Here is a 20737-nt window from a genome sequence, read left to right on the forward strand (position 1 = left end):
ATTTAGAGAAGTACAAAAATCAGCTAACAAAGTGACTATTAACAGTCACCTGCTCATACCATTAATATTTGAAAGTTAATTTTTATGTTGAAAGCCAAAGATTTTGGCAAATTCTAGCATATAGGCAAAAGTTAAGTTGGAAATTTTAGACTGATTTTTGTTTCTTTCTTTTTTTTTTATTTTATTGATTTTTTACAGAGAGGAAGACAGAGGGATAGAGAGTTAGAAACATCGATGATAGAGAAACATCGATCAGCTGCCTCCTGCACAACCCCTACTGGGGATGTGCCCGCACCCAAGGTACATGCCCTTGACCGGAATCGAACCTGGGACCTTTCAGTCCAAAGGCCGACGCTCTATCCACTGAGCCAAACCGGTTTCGGCTTTAGACTGATTTTGGTTACCCTTTTTCCCCACTGTGAAGTGCTGTATTACAAGAATGGGGTGATAACTTTGTAAGTTATATATTGTACACCTGAAACAAATATATTGTATGCCAACTGTAATTGAAAAAAAAAAAGTAAATAAGTAAAATGAAAAATCACTAGAATAAAAAAGTTACCTAACTCAAGAAATTGGTCTAAAAAATAGTAATTTTCATTAAGTCTACTATAAGCATTATCTTGGTTTAAACTGTACCTTTTTTCATTTATCTTTTCTTTAGTTATAAAACTTTAAAACAGGTAAGTGTATTAAAATCTGCTCAAAAAACATAATGAAAAGGAATCTCCAATTGAAGACCTATAATGGTTCCATATTATTTAGTAAATTTAATCTCTTCTAGCTTTGAAGATTCACCATAAACTGGTTCTAGTCAATCTACCCTTATTTCCCACAATGTAGTCACATTAATTCTATTTGTTGTTGTTGTTAATCCTTACCTGAGGATAGAGGGAGAGAGAGAGAGAGAGAGAGAGAGGGAGAGAGGGAGAGGGAGAGAGAGAGAGAGAGAGAGAGAGAGAGAAGCATCAATGTGAGAGAGACTAATCGATTGGTTGCCTCTTGCACTCGGCCCTAGGGGCCGGGGATCGAGCCTGCAACTGACTTATGTGCCCTTGACCAGAATCAAACCCAGGGCCCTTCGGTCCTCGGGCCCACATTCTATCCAACCAGCTAGGGCAGTGACATTAATTCTTAACTGAATCTGGCCTTCTCTAAACTCCCAACCTCTGTGTCCTGAGCTCACCCTCCTTCCAAGTTCTTGTGGCCCCCAGCTCTACTGTACTCACTCTCCTCTCTACCATGTTTTCCGACTGGGGCCTGTTTAAACTCAGGACTCTGGCCTACTCTGAATCCCACAATTAACATCTCATCATAAACTGTTTTACCTTTTATTTGCACAATCTAGCTCTTTCTATTAACAGTAGAAAATTCTACTGTTGATTATTTTCTTTGCATGCTTGTATAACATAAAAGACTGCTTTCACAGGCCAGACATGAAAAAATGATGGTAAAGCTAAACCTCCTCTGAACTATTTTCTACTGATCCTGACGAAGAGAGTATCATTATTTTCAGTCAAGGTACATGACAGGAAAATTTAATATTTGCAGACTGATTTTTAGGACAGTCTTAGAAGTAAAGTCAATCCACATACAATTTTCTTAATTCAGCAACATGAAAACTTATCAGTAGAAATCAAAATTATAAATGGGAGAGTGATCTACTTTAGTCATTAATTTCCTTGAGAAAACCTTTTGAACACAAAGAATAATGCTTGGGTTTTCAAAAAAATAAGGATTTCTAGACCATGCTTATTTGTAATTTGTTTTTTAATACTCAGCTAGTGGATCAGAAGAGATCATAAAAAATGGACACAAATTAAGTAAAAATTATGCAGAATCTTAAATCCCTCATATGTTATTATGGCTGAAAATCAATATTCACAGGAATGATGCCCAAAATTTTAGGACAAATTAAATTAAACCATATCTAAGATTAAAAATTTTTGTTAATGTTTTGTTTCTTCATTCAGAATTTACTTAGATTGACTACCTCCAGGAGGTATTACTCAAAACACTCAGACTTTAACTGAAGAGTGTAACACCAGGAAAGAGTAATGTCCAAACTTTTTCCTTTGAGGTTTAAATTAACTTACTGAGTGTTTTTATCCCCCTCAACAAAGAGGCTTATGTTACCCATTAAATTCTCATCACTATGAATAAACATTATTGCACAAATAATTCAAGATCGGATGAGAAACATGCTTTTCCATTAATGTCTGAAAGATATTTATCATTAGAAAATAATAAGAGGACAACAAAAATGACCTAGAGCCACAGTAACAGAAAGTATTTCTCTATCAAAACACATTAGTTTAAATAATTTAAATTATTTAATATAGTACACTAGGCAAAACTATCTGAATTTCATCAGTTGAATCTCACAGATTCAAGGTAGTGCCAGTTTAAAAGTATTCAGATACTAAGAAATCTGTTAACTGAAATTAGGCAAGTATCCTTTTTTGCAATCTCAGTGATACCACCATGCAGGGAAGAAGAAGAGAAGAGTAAAATGACTTCCCTCTATCCACAACGGTAAACACCACAAATCTATTGGTATACATAAAATTTTTTAGTTTAATTGCAGTCACTTTGACACTTGAGACAAACTATCAAGGGTTTTTAGATCACAATAAAAAATAAAATATTTTTCATGCAAATATTGACTATTTTAGATCATGATTAAATAGGCTTAAGAAAAATAAATCTTCAATATTGGAACAGAAAAAAAATCTTGTTAAAAGAAGACAGTCTTCTAAAATAGAATTATAATCAAGAATTTACAGAAAACACTTATCATGAAAGAGTCAGTCATAACCAGTAATAAAGTGCTGTTTCAATACACAGGAAGAAAGAAATATGTGAAGATCAAAATTCATCACTTACCTCATGATTCAGCTCTGCTATCTGATCTTTCAGTTCCCTAATATACTGGTTAGAATCAGACTTGTTAAGCTGTCCTTGAAGCTTTCCTTCTTCTTTCTGTTTTGTGAAAACATCAAAGGAAAAACAAAGTAATTTTCACAGCATGTACTCAAATACTTGAAAATATAGGACAGCATAATGGCATACCCTTTAATTGGCTAAATTCTGAACAAATCTGTTCTCAAACTATCTATGAAAAACAATTCATAGTATACTATACTGAGCATTTCTAAATAATGCTTAATGGAACTGTTTACAATAAATACAATTTACAAAATGTACCTTTGAGAGACTCTTACAAATCAATAGTTAATTGGGTCTAGTAGTATAAAAAATTATCCTAGAATTTCAAAGCCATTTATCTAGTTATTTTGAGTGCTAATGATTTTCTCTCTATAAGAGATTCAGTGCTTAGCTGAGAAGGGAGTAAGCCTCCTACAGCTACACTGGGAATCTGCTTTCACTTAGGCAACAGAGAAGGGGAGGAAAAAGGTTCTTCAAACCACTCTTAAAAGGGGAAGACTGCTTTCTCTTCTGTTCAATTAGCTCAGGAATGTGTGCTGGGAGTCCTAGAAATCGCTGCGATAGCCCATCCCCTTATTGCTCTTTGGCAACCTGCATTAAAAACCTTTTATTGGATACTAGTGGCTTGGTGCACGAAATTCATGCACATTAAAAGGGAATTAATTAGAGGAAATATTTTAATATTGCTATTTGCCCTTTCTCTATAATAGAAGTGTCAGAGATGAAAGAAAATTAGTAAAATGTATATGAAAATCTCCCTCCTGTCAGAGTCTGGGGCACGCTGCGGGACCTAGAGTCAAGTCCCTGCCCACCACTTCTACGCGCTTCGAAAACGCAGGAGACCCAGACCTGGCCAGCCCCACCCCCATCAAACCCCTCCAGGCGGGGGGCACAGCCTCAGGTCCCCCAGCTGGCACTGGGGCGGGGGGGGGGGGGTGGGCCACGGCCTGAGGTCCCCTGTAAAGCCCCGCCAGGCGGGTGTTGTGGCCTGAGGTCCCTGTCAAGCCCCGCCAGACAAGGGGGCACAGCCTGAGGTCCCCCGGCCTGGCGCCGGGGCAGGGGGCACAGCCTGAAGTCCCTCGCCCCGGCCAGTGCCATACAGCCTCAGGTCCCTGCTGTTCGGTCATTACGTTACGGCATCCTGGCTAATTTGCATATTCCTCTATTATATAGATAGATGGCCTGCTGAAGCAGTTTGATTTAACTAATATGTGTATAGCTGTAAAACACAACTATAATTTCTACAGGCTCTAAAACTTTTCTTATATATTTAAACACATGAATATCACATATAAATCACCTAAGCACAGATCTAATTTAACAATTATTATATCCCCAATACATATGCTAGGCTTCTTAAATATGCCTATGAATTTTAGCCATAAGCCTTAAGGAAAAAACACACATATTTTGAAACTTTAGTTAAAATATTAGTTTGTCAGTCAGAGAAGGGTAGAACCAACAGAAGAGCCGAGAAACCAAGCAGATTCCTAATTAAATTATCTCAGAAGCCTTTCCTACCTGTTTTTCCTTTTCTTTTCAAAAAGATTTTTATTGATTTTCAGAAAGAGAAAGGGAGAGGGGAAGAGGGAAAACATGGATCAGCACAACCCCTACCAGGGATTCAGCCCGCTACCCAGGCATATACCCTGACCAGGAATCGAACCGGCAACCTTTCGGTACATGGGAGGATGCCCATCCAACTGAGCCACATTAGCCTGGGCAACCTGTTTTTTCATTTAATGAACCAATAAAGTCCCTTTATTATTTGAACCAGTATGTGTATGGGTTTCTATCTCTTGCAACCATAATAGCTAAAATATCTTGAGGACTTATCATGCCTTCTCCATTGAGGTTCCCCAAAGGAATAAAGCCCTAACTCCTAAAAGCATCCTTGTATGTAGTGATTTAACTCACCTCCCAAATTCAATCTGTTTCATGACTATCTTATCCTAACATTTTCCTTGGCTACAGACTTATTCCTCCTTAGTCCTATGAACCCCAACATGGGAAAGGATGATGTCAAGTAGAAGGGAATAGGTAATGAGTGAGTGAAGTAAGAAGAAAGAATGTAGAAAAGAGAAAAATAACATATGGAGGAAAACTATTCAGTGATGTAAAATAAAAAATAAAAACAACATTATTTTTATAAAAATGTATTTTCCAAGTATTATATGTAGCATGAAAAATGGCAGCAGCAACTGAGTAAGTAGATACACTTCCAAAGGTGACTAAGTTGGTGAGAATTACGCACTTGGATATATGTGTTCAGCTATCCTTCTTGATGATTTTTAACTTTAGTATCACATCATATTAATTCCCTTGAAATGGTTGATTAAATAGAAAGTGTAACCCACTTCTAGAAAGAAATTCTTCAGTATGAAATGGAAAGGCTAGATATTTGTGGTTTGGGGTCAAACTTGGAGAAAGGTACCTTTAAATCTGGTCATCAATGAAGGCAAAGTTCTTGAGGATTTTGGACATCCCATAGCAGTAATATCATGTGGGTTACAATAAAAATTTCAGGGCAAATAAAATGACAAAGCCCAAGGTAAGCTCTAATGTTGTAAGAAAGAAGTTCAAGAATGCAGAAATACTTCAAGTTTAAAGGATGGAAAATAACCAGTAACAATAATTAATATCAATTCTTTCCTATAAAAAAAAAGAAAGTTTGTTAAGATGGAAACCATTAAATTTGTTTTTACAGAAAGTGATCAAGTGATACCAAAGAGCTGTTTCCTCCAAAGGTAGTCTTAGGATTTAGCTAAACTTTTTTATATAGCACTTGATTTCTTTGGAGGAAAGGCAATATTTCATAAAAAATGAGGCAGTTTAAGAAATTTTACAATAAAAATGGGAGTGTTTTTAACTTAAAAAAGACTACTGAAAGATACTTGTGGAAATCAAAGAAGCTCTCTTAGTTTTTATAACTAAAAAAACCCCAGATGGTCCTTGAATTTTCATTAATCGTAGGAAAAAGGAAGAATTTCAATGAGAAAAACTTTATATGTTTAACTCCTAGTGTATATAATTGTTCTTTTTAGATTTAAATGTAACTTTATAAAGCTTAATATTGGGTTTCTTCTGCAAAACTTTTACATACAAGAAGTCAGACTATGATGTCCCTTAAACCAGTTTCTCTGGATACACACACACACACACACACACACACACACACACACACACCAGAAACAACAACTTGTAAGGCACACTGACTAAACTGAGGAAAGAGGAAGGGTGACCCGAGGACAAGACCATCATCATCCCAGCACACCTGTCACACATCAGCAGCACATCAGTGTGACAGACACACCAGTTGGAAAGCTTTGCCTGGGATATTCTGATTCGACAGTCTGCTTAAAGGGAATACAGCTGCTACTTCCAAAACAGAAGTAAAAAGTGAGAGATATTCTAAAAAAGTGAGAGATATTCATATGCCTCTTATTAATCAAAAGGTCATCCATAACTCTAGTTAGTAATATCATGTTTATAAATTAAAGTATTATCATGTTTATAAATTAAAATGTATAAATAACCTTTTATCTAAAAGTATGGGGTTTTTGTGTTCTACAAATGGGCTCTCATTTAAATATATTAATTCAAAGTCATTTAAGAATCCTCTTTAAATGTAAAAACTAAATAACTATACATTTACAATCCCCCCCCAAATCTAAGTAAATATTATATTTTAAGAAGTAGGTATCAATTTAACTTCACTTGTGAGACAGTTCATTCAATAACCTAATATTTAAGATTTTTTGCAAGTATTTTTAAGCTTTCTATTTTCAAGCAATGTCCGCATGGTTCTTTCTGATAAGCAGGTGGGAAAATGTCAACTACACTAATAAATTTACCAGGAACCTACATTTTCTTGAGTTTTTTTTTGTCTAGCTGATAACAACACAGATTGCAGGTTAACCAGTTTCCTAAGCAAAACTAATTAAGTAAGCAATAAACTTAAAGAGCTCGAACACATCAACAATTTTTGGTATTCTGTAATTTCACTGAACAGACTTTAAATATATAACCTTTTGGCACACAATAAAAGAAACTTTATATTAAAAGGGCATAAAGTAACATTTGAAAAAGGTTTAAATGTACATTTCACTCTTGGATCTATCTTTGAGTATTTTAGCAATTACCAGTATCTATGATAATCTAATTCATATTGAGGCCTTAAACCACAGAACTTTGTACATATGCCTCTTATTAATCAAAAGGTCATCCATAACTCTAGTTAGTAATATCATGTTTAAGTGACTAGGGGTAAAGTATAACAAGTTTACTCTGAAATGCATCCAAAAATAAGGTTGCTAGAATGGTGGATAGGTGAGTTTCTGATAAAGAATAGATAAAATATATCAAAATATTTATTTTAGAATGAAGGCAGGTGAGTTTATGATGTTCATAGTCCAATTCTTTCAACTTCTGTACATTTGAAAATTTCCATGTAAAATAGTGGGAGGAAGAAGCCATCAATAAAAATAATTGTCTGCTAAAGAATGAGCCCTTGGTCCACACTGTACCTCATTAATATATGTAAAAAGGTTAGTGACTCTTCATTTAAAATTTACCTTTTGCTCTAGGAATAGATACTACTTTCTTCACATTTACTGGAAATTTAAGAAACTACAAAGCAACATGATTAAATCACATAAATTAGAATCTTATTAAAATAGAACATAATTTTAGAGAGAGCCGAGTTATAATTTCATCTCCAGAATATTTTGTAGTAGATTTTGTGGTTGTTACCTCAAGATCCCTTCTCTCTCCCTCATTATGTAATGGTATTAAGATTAGAATTATCCCCATCCTTAACCCCATTTGTAAGCCCTGATTAGTAGGGTTTAAACCAAGCAGGGTAATCACATCTATGTTGCACAGTGATTGATTCAGGGGTTGCACAAATAGTGTGGTTTTCAAAATCTTTTGCTGGAAACTATGGGGCACAGTTTCTTATTCTAGACATTATGATATCCTACCTAATAAAATGGTAATATGTAAATTACCATCACTCTGCTACGCCCACGATTGGCCAGGAGGCGTGGGGGGGCGGGACTCGGGGTGGCTGGGGTAGCCGATTGGGCCAGCGTCCACGAGCTCAGCGTCTGCGCCATGGCTGTGCTGCGGGACAGAAGGGGCCTCTGGGGCAGCGAGCTCACGTCCCGCCACGGACCATCAAAAGCGGGGGAGCTGGGTGCCTGTCTGCTCCGGCACCAGGCCTTTCGGAAGCCTCTGCCGAGCCGGAGGCTTCTGAAAGGCCTGGTGCACCAGCGGACGGGCACCCAGCTCCCCCGCGATCAAAAGCGAAAGTGTGGGCGCTGGGTGCCTGTCCGCTCTGGCACCAGGCCTTTCGGAAGCCTCTGCCGCGCTGGAGGCTTTCGAAAGGCCTGGTGCACCAGCAGACGGGCACCCAGCTCCCCCACGTGCCCAGCTCCCCCACGATCGAAAGCAAAAGCGTGTAGGGGACCCTATACGTGCATGATTCAATCATGCACTGGGCCTCTAGTGTGGGTATAAAGCTCACTTGTTAGCCATTTTAACACAATAAGGAAAAAACCTCCTGAGGAGAAAAATGGTAAGGGTCGAGTCATGAGAATCATGGTTCAATGCAACATGTTGGAGCCCACATCAAACTTCCTGAAGCACATCTAACTTTTGAACTTTTCAGGTACATGAGCCAATAAATCCCTTTTATTATTAATAGCCACAAATAAATTCAGAATTGGGTTTTCTGCTAAATGCAAAACATAATATTTTAAAATAAAATATGACTAAGTAAATGAATACAAAAATATAAATAACATAATCTAAAATGCCTAAAGCCGTAGTTCCCACGGTTGACTATAGAGTCACTTGGGGAGCCTTGTAAACATACAGATTAAAAGAACCCATTCTGACCTTAATCTAAATATCTGGGCTTGGGGCTTGAAATCAGTACACTTTGAAAGACACACTATAGTGGTGATTATGATGTAGCCAGTGTGTAGACCTAAACTTGAAATGCCCTGGTTTGAAGCACCTTTGAAAATTAACTATCAACTATGTTTTTTAACACAAACTAAAAATTCTATTTATGTGCCAATTATAAATCACTTTTAGTCTTATTTCCTAAGGATCTCAAACATTTAATGACTTTACACTCATTATAAAAATTACTTAGTATAAATTTACATATAAAAAAGAGAAATATTTCTTTCAACTACCACCACAATGGTAAATGTGGTAAATGACCAAGACTCATAACCTTATTTACAAATAGTCTCTACATTCCCAGAAAGAATATATTTAAAAACAAAAATAGAGGAAAACTGTCAAGGGTTCTTAAATTAATTTCTTTTCAATTCTGCTATCAGTTTCACTTCACATTATATCTATGCTACTTTCAGCTGGTCAGTTCCCTGTCTACAGAGGTTGGTTCAATTTTGAACTCAAATCCCTTTCTTGGTTAACCTACCTCTCAAACAGAAATATTATTTTAAAATCTAGTAATATATGATGAGGAACTAAATAAAATGGTTAGGATCTGAGAAAATTCCACACATATGACCCCTATTACTGAAAACGAAGATAACATTTCTAAAGAATGAAGAGAAACCAAATATTTGGAGACCAGCAAAATGATTCTATAAAAACTTAAGAACATTAATTTCTATGAGGAGCTATGGCAATAAATAAGGGAAATATGAAGTCCAATTCTCTAAACTTTGTGTTAAGTTAACAGGTGGGTATAATAAAAAAGCAATGTTCTTTAATACAACACATAAATGTGTGGAGAGGAATATTTTACTCCAGTAGTGGTTCCGGTGTTCCACTACTCCACTGTGTTAGCAATGACTTTAGGCATAAACACTCACCTGCTTTTCCCCTGCAACCAAGGGAGCTGTACTCAGAAAAAGGATGAGGAAGAAATGGAATGAGCCCAGGAGGTGCCACATATTCTGTTACAGTTGATTAAAAAATCAATAAATACTGTAGTCAGCAGGAAAAAAAGTGACTATGTATTTGTGCAGTGTGCAAATGGTCACAGTAGAAAGTGGACATTTTATTCAGAGATCTCTTCAACTACATCTCCTGTACTCCAACACTTACTTAGAAAGTTGAATAATTACATGTGGTGGCTCCTCAAGCTAGAAGATTGAAGAAAAAATGTGCAATGTTTTCTTGATAGCTCTAAGCAGCATGTTTTTACATGATATATGGCACCAAAACTGAGATGAATACGTTGTTAAGTTGCTTTAAACAACTGTTTGGGAGGAAAGTGGGGTTTAGTAGTGTATGCTCGTAAAAAATATTGTAGAGTGGAGAGAAGAGGCAGGGGCCAGGTTTGTTTAAACACACAAATTTAGTCAGCTCATTTTAAAAGAGATATTGTAATAGGAATGCCTAGAAATCCATTCTTGTTTATTTGTTTCTTTATCTATGTTTTTAATGCTGGCAATAACTTATCCTATCTTGCCACAGGAAGGACACTTCCTTAGACAGGAAGATAGCAGATTTTAAAAGCCATTGTTACAAGCCATTGGTTTTTTAATACTCTCTCCTACCAGATAATTTTCTTAGAAGATTTTGGGTTTTTAAGATAATTTAAAGTAGATAACTGTTTAAGATAATTTAAACAGTTAATATTATATATTATTTACATCTTTTTCTCTCTAGCCTTTTAGTTTTCAAATTTTTCAAATTTACAGATCTAAAATAATAGTACAATACCTATATGCCCTCCAATTATATTCACCAATTACTATTTTGCCACATTTGTCTTCATTTTGTCCATTTGTGTATATCTTCTGAACCATTTGAATGTAAATTGCAGATAAGATATTCCACTACTATGTTTCAGTATGCATCTCCTAAGAATAAGGAAATGTCTTCCATATCCAAATGCCATTGTAACACCTAAATTAATACTAATTCCATAGTATATTCATTGAACATGTAGTTCCTATTCAAATTTCCCTAAAAGTTCCCAAAATGTTTATTACTGTCCAAAATAGAACCAACGTTCATAGTTACATTTGGTTATTATATCTTTAGCCTCTTTTAAACTATAATAGTCCCTCTGCCTTTTTTTTATGACACTGTTAATATTTTTGAAGAGTCCAAGTCTAAAAACTGTGTATTATACACGTTAAAAAGAAAAATTTATCATTCCAACGAAACTCGAAGTAAAACACTGTTTTTATTCCCTTTTTCAAATCAAGTAGGCAGTGAGGTAAAACTAATATAATATATATTTAATGGGTGGTTGGATCAAGGGAATAAGTATAGACCAAGACATTTTTGCCTCCTATTAAGAGGCTAACCTATAGGTTTAACTGTGAGGTCCAAAGAACTCTCTCCATGTTTGACATCAGTTTAAAAACCTGTCATTTGCCTCTTCACAAAAGTATTCTAAAAAGTAGGCAGATGACTTTAAGTTCCAGGAAAAGTATAGGGTTACTCACAAAGAACTCACTAAGAGAGGATTTAAAAAAGAAAGATCAACTCTGGCCATTTTTTCCGAGTGGTTAGAGCCCGTGGACTGAAGGGTCTCGGATTCAATTCCCAATCAAGACACATACTTGGCCCCGGCTTAGTGGATACAGCGTTGGCCTGCAGACTCAAGGGTCCCAGGTTCGATTCCGGTCAAGGGCATGTACCTTGGTTGCGGGCACATACCCAGTGGGGAGTGTGCAGGAGGCAGCTGATCGATGTTTCTCTCTCATCGATGTTTCTAACTCTCTATCCCTCTCCCTTCCTCTCTGTAAAAAAAAATCAATAAAATATATATATATTAAAAAAAAGACACATACCTGGATTGCAGATTCAATCCCTGGGCCCAGGTCCAGCCCCGGTCCAGGTGCATGCAGGAGGCAACCAATTGATGTCTCTCTCTCTCTCTTACCCCCTCCCTCCCTTCCACTCTCTAAAAACCAATGTAAAAAAGTTTCCTCAGGTGAGGATTAAAAAAAAATAAAGAAAGCATCACATAGCCACTCATTAAGCTTCATCTTGCTCACTGACACAGTGCTCACAACTAGAAAACTCCATAGCTAAAGAAAATGTGATTCATCTTCTGGATAGTGTAAATGTCATATTTTATTTTCTTCATATTCCATGTCATGGGGTTATCATCTCAGTGAAAGATTCATCTCCATTTCTGTTTCTTGGCTGTTTTTTACACTACCAACTAAGCTATCAAAGGGTGAACTGTTTGTTTTTTGTTGTATGTGTGTGTGTTTTTGAGACCACAAAGTTAAAATCCAAATACGTGCTCTTGTGTCGTGTAAAGCAGCTTTTGCCTCACTTTTCCCCTATGAAGAAAGGATAGCTGGCGATATATCCCATTTACTAATGATAAACACTGTCACGCTATACTGAGTTAAGACCTGACAAGACCTCTGGGGAGTGCTGCCTTGGGATACCAAGACTTTTGAAGAATTAGTTCCAAAAAGCCTTTCTAGATAAACATCATTTCATCTTTTTGTCATTTCACTACCCATCGCTGTTATTTCCCAAGATCCTCTTCTCCCAGCTTGATGGTTATTACGGTCTAGAGACCTACTGTTCCCATACTCTGAATTCTTATTACCACTTGTTTTCCTCTTAGCAAGATTTTCTCTCGATTGATAAATAATAATCCTCTTTTTGGGGATGGCCCCTTCATCTGTGCACTGTCCTCAAGAGATATAGGATGTATAATTTATCTTAAGAAGATATATAAAAAAACAAAATAAATCTAAAATAGAAGGGAGAAAATAATAAAAACAAGAACAGGAATAAAACAGAAAAAATGGTGGCTTGTTGTTTAAATTTGCAATTGTTAAAGAGTATTGTACTGCCCAGTAGTATTAGAAGTATTGGCTACAGGAAGTACCATTGCTTTCTTTCTTGAATGCTCTATAGATGTCTAACATATCACCCAATTCTCAACTGAAACTTATAACTAGTTAATAAATTTTTAAGTAAGTTTAGAATAGGAAATCAGTACTTAATATACCTTGACATTTTAAGCCTGACAACTTAAAACTTAAACACAGTTTACAAATAGACATCACACCCTTAAAGGAAATAACAGAAACAATTAGTAATCTCTCTATGCTCTCTTCATAGAGATTTCAAAATAAATCTAAGGTTATACATAGGATGTGGGTTTTTCACTGGGAGTAGTATTACAGAAGGTTTGTGGTATTAGAAGGGTCATGACACAATGCAGGTTGCTTAGTCTCAAATGCAAGCATAAAACTTACATTTAAAAAATATTTTAAATTATACTCAGATATGAAAAAAATGTAACAAAGAGATTATGCTACATAAAGATATAACCAACCTCTCTCTCTCTCTGTAAAAGTTAAACTATGTTAGAGACCATAAAAAGGCAGTATCTTGACTGTTTTAAAGGTTAAATAATACTTGTTTTCAAGGCTACATTATGAAACTATGTTCAACGGTCACAGAAGCAACCATATTAACTTGCAGCAGGGACCCAATTTCTAAATCCCAATTTGATATTTTCAATTAATTTATCAAAGCAAATGTATTGAGAAAATTATAACTGCTTGTGAAATTATTATAGTAGAAGAAAATCCAATGATTTGAGTAAATTTGTGACAGGTGATAAGTAATCACCGTGATTAATCAACATAACCTCACTGAAACATCAATAGCAACCTCTAAGCTTTTAAGTTATTACTGATTTGTACTTTGCCCTAAGACAAATTAATCAGAATAGTAAATGTGGTAAATGGTAGCCTCTCTGTGACTTCAAGGTGACTCATTTGAAACATCTAAAAACAAATCACACTCATATCATGTACTATCGGTAAGTTTCTAAAACAGTTTCCTGTAATTTAAAGTCATGGCCAACAGATATATGAAAAGATGCTCAACTTCACTAGTTATCAGGGAAATGCAAATAAAAACTACAATGAGATACCACTTCCCACCTGTTAGAATGGCTATTATCAACAAGACAAATATATATAAATAAAACAAGTGTTGGAGAGTTTGTGGAGAAAAAGGAGCCCTCGTTCACTGCTGGTGGAGATGTGAAGTGGTACAGCCACTATGAAAAGCAATATGGAAGTATCTGAAAAAATTAAGAATAGAGCTACCATATGACCCAGCAACTCCTCTTCTATCTACCGGAAAATTTTGAAAACATTTATTCACAAAGACATATGCACCTCTATGCAGTATTATTCACAGGTGGCCAAGACAGAAACAACCAAAGTGTCCTTTGATAGATGACTGGATACAAAGATGTGGTACATATATACAACTAGAGGCCCAGTGCACGAAATTGATGCACGGGTAGGGTCCCTAGGCTTGGCTGGCGATTGGGGCTGATCGGGGCCTTTCGGCTGCTGGCTGGGGTCTTCCTTCATTCTGCACCGCCCCCTGGTGGTCAGCACACATCATAGCAAGCGATCAAACTTCCGGTCTCCCGGTCAAACACCCAAGGGGGCAATTTGCATATTAGGCTTTTATATATATAGATGGAATACTACTCAGTCAAAGATGAAATACTACCATTTGTGACAACATGGATGGACCTTGAGAATATCATGCTAAGCAAAATAAGTCAGTTGGAAAAAGCTAAGAACTATATGATTTCACTCATATGTGGGATATAAAACTGAAATTCACAGACACAGACAATAGTATGGTAGTACTAGAAGGAAGGAGAGTAGGAAGTAGTAAAGGGTAAAGGGGCCAAATATATGGGTGGTGGGCACACAATCTAATATACAGATGATGTATCATAGAAATGCACACTTGAAGCCTATATAATCTTATCAATCAATGTCATCCCAATAAATTTAATAAAAATAATTGATTAATTAATCTAAATATTCATGTAGCCCTAATAAAAATCTTAGCAAGCAAGCAAAAAAAATATTTCATGGACAAAAAGGTTTGAATATTCTTTGTTCTAGTAACTAGAAAAAAAATAAAAGTATATACTATATATAAATATTTTTAAGAAAATAATAAGGTAAGTTAAAAAAAAGAAAATAAATCAAAATTTTTCATCAGTGCTAAGGCTGATTTAATTTCTTTCCAAAATACACACACACACAGTTTTAAAGTGATGTTTCTTGTAAGACCAACTAAATGCATACTTGAAAGATCAGCATTTGTACAAGGTCCAAAAAGCTAGAAAATATTTCTTATAAATTATAGTTTAATTGGAAATGAATCACTTTTGTGACTAAAACTTAAAATTCTATGTAATTCTAGGGATTCCCAAAAACCATGGAATTACATAAACTATTTTTATAGTACTTTTTTTAAAAAACAGTTTTAGATTTATAGAAAAACTGAGAAGATCGAGTTCCTGTTTACCCCTGCACTATTTCCCCTATTATTAACATCTTCCATTAACAAAGTATGGTCAATTTGCTACAGTTAAGGAACCAATATTGACAGTTTTACTAACTGAAGCTCACACTTTACTTAGTTTTCCTTACTGTGTGTGTGTGTGTGTGTTTGTTTTTTAAATTTAATGTCCTTCTGTTCTAAGATCCTATGCAGGACTCCACATTACACCTAGTTGTCATATCTCTTAGGTTGCTCTTGGCTGTGACAGTTTCTCAGACTGCCTGTTTTTGATCACCTGGAGAGTTTTGAGGAGTACAGGTCAGGCATTCTCTAGGATGCCCCACTATCAAAATTTGTCTGACATTTTTCTCATGGTAAGACTGGGGTTTGGGGTTATTGGAAGACCAGAGAGGCAAAGTGGCATTTTTATCACATTGAATCACAGTTACATACTTACAATGTGATTTATAACTGTTAATGTTGACCATAATCATCTAAGTAAAGGAGTGTTTGTTAGGTTTCTCCACTGTACAGTTATATATTACTAGAGGCCCAGTGCACGGATTCATGCACCATTGGGGTCTCCCGGCCTAGCCTGCACCCTCTTGCAATCCAAGACCCCTCAGGGGATGTCGACTGCTGGTTTCGGCCCAATCCCTGCAGGCCAGGCCGAGGGACCCCACCGGTGCATGAATCCATGCACCGGGCCTCTAGTACGCATATAAGATCTTTGGTTAATCTCTTCCCACCCTCCCCCTGTCCCTCTGAGATTCATCAGTCTGTTCTATGTTTCCATGCCTGTGCGTTGAGCTTCTGCCCCCTGGTGGTCAGTGCACATCATAGCTCCCGGTCAAACGGTCACTTAGGCTTTTATATACAGGCAGTCCTCAGGTTACGTTGGATTCGACATACGTTGTTTCATGGTTACATCGCCATCTCCCATTTATTTATAAAAAAAAAAAGTTCCATCATTTCAATGTATGTACATATGTGCTTTATGTTTTTTATTATTTATTTACCACAAGGTCATGAATTGTTATCTTTCTTTTAAATTTTTTTTACTGTTTCACTTCATTACTGCTATGTATGTTCTCCATGTGAGTGACATAGGTGCTTATGTAGGTGGGTTCCGACTTACAGCGAAAATCAAGTTACGTCACGCCGTAGGAACAGATCTCTGGTGTAACCTGAGGACCTACTGTATATAGATTTTTTTTCCCTGCCCTTTCCATACTATAGCCTTTGTAGGAAAGTCACTGTGCACAGCCCACACTTAAGGAGTAGGGATTTATGACTCCTCTCCTTGAGGGCAGAGCATTTGGAATTCCTCTGCACAGATTTATCTCTTCTACCCCATTTATTATGTTAGTCAATCATTATTTAAAACAGCATGGACTCATATTTATTTATTTTATACTTTGAGTTACAATCCACTACTACTTTATATATTTTTTAAAATATGCTTTTATTGATTTTTTAGAGAGAGGAAGCGAGTAGGGAGATAGAAACACTGAAAGAGAAACATCAATCAGCTGTCTCCTGCACACCCAGTACTAGGGATCAAACCAAAACCCAAGCATGTGCCCTGACAGGAATCGAACCAGCTACCTCTTGGTGCATGGGTCGACGCTCAACCAGTGAGCCACACTGACCAAAAATCTACTATTACTTTAAATATTCTTCCACCTTTGACAACCTGGAGCTCTTGCAGTTGGCTCCTCTTTGTCCCTTTAACATACATCTATTAATGTAGAGTTTTGTTTTGTTTTTGAGCACTCCTTTACTTTCTGCCGTGATAAGATGCTCCAGCCTCATCATATATATTTCCTGTCTCAGTCCTGGAATCAGCTATTTCTCTGAGAAGCCTTGATTTCTTTTATTGGAAATGGTATAGAAAACAAGTTCTGTGTGCTAGGTGTACGTAAACTAATTTTTAATAACACCAAGACAATCACTGATATTATGATACTGAAGAGTCTAACCTACCTTTACTAATTCTTCAGATGCTACTATGAGTTGGTTTTGGATATCTGAATGACAGCATTCATTTACAGATACAGCAATACCTTAAAAACCTCTAGATACTTAATCCCTTTATATTTAACTGCATACTAAAGTTGGATACCAAGAAGCATCTCTGAGCACATTAGTAAAAAAAATTTTAACTGAATTTTATAATACCTAATTACTAGATAACAAGCTAAATAAAATATTCTATATACCTTACTTTCTTTGTTGAGAATTCATGTTAAGACTAGATAAGGTTACAGATTAGATATTTTTTCTAATTTAAAAATGCTTAAAAGTTTGAGAAAACTATTAAAGAAAAATGAAGAGAAACCAAGATGGCGGTATAGGTAAACACCTGAACTTGCTGCCTCGTACAACCATTTCAAAACTACAACTAAATGACAAAACAGACATCATTCAGAACCACAGGAAGGTTGGCTGAGTGGAAATTCTACAACTAGAAGAAAAGAGAAAAGCACACTGAGACTCAGAGAAGCTGCGGAAGTAAAGTACAGAGGGACAGAGGCGTGTGTGCGCGGAAAGGGCTGGCAGCTGAGTACATGGCTGGCTTTTTGATCTTCAGGGAGACACAAGCTCCCGACTGCTCTGAACTCCAGTTCCGGACGAGACTCTGGGGACCCAGACTCATATGGGGAGAAACTGGACTGTCTGGCAGCGGGCGGAACTCGAGGGCAGCTTTCTCTCAGAGGTGCTTGGAGTGATTACCGAGGGACACTGAGACCCAGGGGCCTCTTAGGGCAGGGCTGATAGGAAGCCATTGCTGTTTGCTCCACCCTGAGACTCCGCTCCATGCAAGCTGTGAGCAGAGGTTTTTCATATGAATGGTCTAGTCCTTTGAAATCTAAACTTACCTAACAAACTGCAGCTGAGTCAGAGAGACCCAGAACATCCAAAAGAAGGCCCAAGACCCCATAGCAGCTTGCAATGCTTCACAGCTGGGCCTCATCTGGGCACCTACAAAACTCAAACAAAGAAGAGGAATCTGCAGATCTCTCTGTAGCTCCTGCTGGATGGCCTCAGGCAGAGGCTAAATTAGCACCTCCTTGGAGATCCAAGAGCCAGTGTACCCAGGGGTCATAGTGGGACCATCCAGATTACAACTCCTTAGATCCATAAGGGACACACTCAGGGGGCAGACTCAGTGAGCACCAAAGCCCCACTGAAGCAAGTCTTGCCTCATAAGGGTGTCTCCAGCACAGAAGTTCTCCCAGCGTAGACACAGCTGATCCTCACAGCCAACTGGCCTGGAGGTCAATTCCTCCCAGTGATACCAATAATAATCAAGGCTTAACTACAACAAGACTGTGCACACAGCCCACAAAGGGGTGTACCTCAGGTAACTAGGGAGGCTGAGCCACTGGGCCCTACAGCCTCTGGGCCCTATAGGACACCTAACAAACAAAGCCACTCTATCAACTCAGGGAAGCAGCCAAAATGCAGAGACAAAGAAACAGGTCACAAATGAAAGGAATGGAGGAAAGCAAATGACTGGATATAGAGTTCAAAATCACGGTTATAAGGTTTTTCAAGAATTTTCTAGAAAAGGCCGATAAATTTAGCAAGACCCTCAAGGATGAAAAAAGACCAACTAGAAATTAAGCATACACTGACTGAAATAAAAAATATTATACAGAAATCCAACAGCAGACTAGAGGATCGCAAGAATCAAGTCAATGATTTGAAATACAAAGAAGCAAAAAAACCCAACCGGAAAAGCAAAAAGAAAAACGAAACCAGAAATATGAAGATAGTGTAAGGAGCCTCTGGGACAACTTCAAGCGTACCAACATCTGAATTATGGGGGTACCAGAAGAAGAGAGAGAGCAAGATACTCAAAACCTATTTGAAGAAATGATGACAGAAAACTTCCCCCACCTGGTGAAAGAAATAGACTTACAAGTCCAGGAAGCACACAGAACCCCAAACAAAAGAAATCCAAAGAGGACCACACCAAGACACATCATAATTAAAATGCCAAGAGCAAAAGACAAAGAGAGAATATTAAAAGCAGCAAGAGAAAAACAGTTAGTTACCTACAAGGGAGCACCCATACGATTGTCAGCTGATTTCTGAACAGAAACTATGCAGGCCAGAAGGGAGTGGCAAGAAATATTCAAAGTGATGAATAGCAAGAACCTACAACCAAGATTACTCTACCCAGCAAAGCTATCATTCAGAATTGAAGGGCAGATAAAGAGCTTCACAGATAAGAAAAACTAAAGGAGTTCATCACAGCCAAACCAGTATTATATGAAATGCTGAAAGGTATTCTTTAAGAAGAGGAAAAAGAAGAAAAATGTAAAGATAAAAATTATGAACAACAAATACATATCTATCAACAAGTGAATGTAAAAATCAAGTGAATAAAAAATCTGGTGAACAGAATAATATGGTAATATAATAGAATCAGGGGCATAGAAAGGGAGTGGACTGATCATTCTCAGGGGGGAAAGGGGTGTGGGGGTGCGGGAAGAATCTGGACAAAAATCATACACGTATGGATGAGGACAGTTGGGGGTAAAGGCAGGGGGTGTGGTGGGAACTAGGTGGAGGGGAGCTATGGGGGGGGAAAAAGAGGAACAACTGTAATAATCTGAACAATAAAGATTTAATTTAAAAAAAAAAAAAGAAAAATGAAAAGTATTTTAATAATCAAGTTGCTCAAAACAGAAAACACTGTGCTTCAAGGGGGAAAAAAATTTTCCCCTAGAAAGTTTGTTAGCCAAATTGGCATAAAAACTACCACCTGTCGTGAAACTAACAAATAACTCAGGAAGTTGGAAAGCATGAATTGATCACAAAGTTTTCTGATAAACTCCATCACTTAGTAATGTCATGGTAATGTAATGTTATTAAAATATATACTATTTTAAAGTTCAATAGTGAAGATTTTATCATTTCCTCTCCAATTGTGTCAAAACTGCATACTGATCTGGGCACACTGATTTAAACCTAACCCCCTCACTTTATGTCAGAACAGAATTTTGAGTGGGTGTTTTTAAGCCAAGAGTGGTTGGGGTATTGCCCATCTGAGGCATCCTAAGAGGTTATCTGCTGGGCAAACTAACCAAAGTGGGTAAATGTGACTGGGTACTAGGAAAAGAACAAAAAGTTTGATTTGAGTAGAACTAAACTGTTTTAAATAAAAACCTTTCCGTTACTTATAACAAAGCAGAATTAATTTCACAGATGTGCTTAGCCCACAGAAGCTTTTAATATGGTCATGACAAATTATTATATTTATCTTTATAATAACCAAAACATAAACTCAATTACAGGTTAAATATCAGAAGGCTTAGGTTTGATTCCCATCTATTTTCTTCAATTAACTGAGCAAAATTAACTTTTCTGTGTTTTGTTCCACCATCTGGAAAGTGGAGAGTTCTACTGAATGTTGTTTTCTGAATCAATTCAATCTTTTTAATAGGTTAAATGTCATCTGACCGATCAC

The 20737-nt window shown here is 36.8% G+C and overlaps 1 protein-coding gene across 5 annotated transcripts in view; it reads right to left on the reverse strand.

Moving 5' to 3' along the window:
• EVI5 (ecotropic viral integration site 5) overlaps window positions 1-20737 on the reverse strand; it is a 184877-nt gene that overhangs the window by 28602 nt on the left and 135538 nt on the right. For all 5 annotated transcript variants that reach the window (XM_054721359.1, XM_054721358.1, XM_028129965.2 and 2 more), the window contains one exon: window positions 2887-2982. In XM_054721359.1, the coding sequence (XP_054577334.1) occupies window positions 2887-2982 (96 nt within the window). The remainder of the gene's footprint in view (window positions 1-2886; window positions 2983-20737) is intronic.

The sequence above is a fragment of the Eptesicus fuscus genome, chromosome 9 (genome assembly GCF_027574615.1).
Source record: "Eptesicus fuscus isolate TK198812 chromosome 9, DD_ASM_mEF_20220401, whole genome shotgun sequence".
In the NCBI taxonomy this organism is placed as follows: Eukaryota; Metazoa; Chordata; class Mammalia; order Chiroptera; family Vespertilionidae; genus Eptesicus; species Eptesicus fuscus.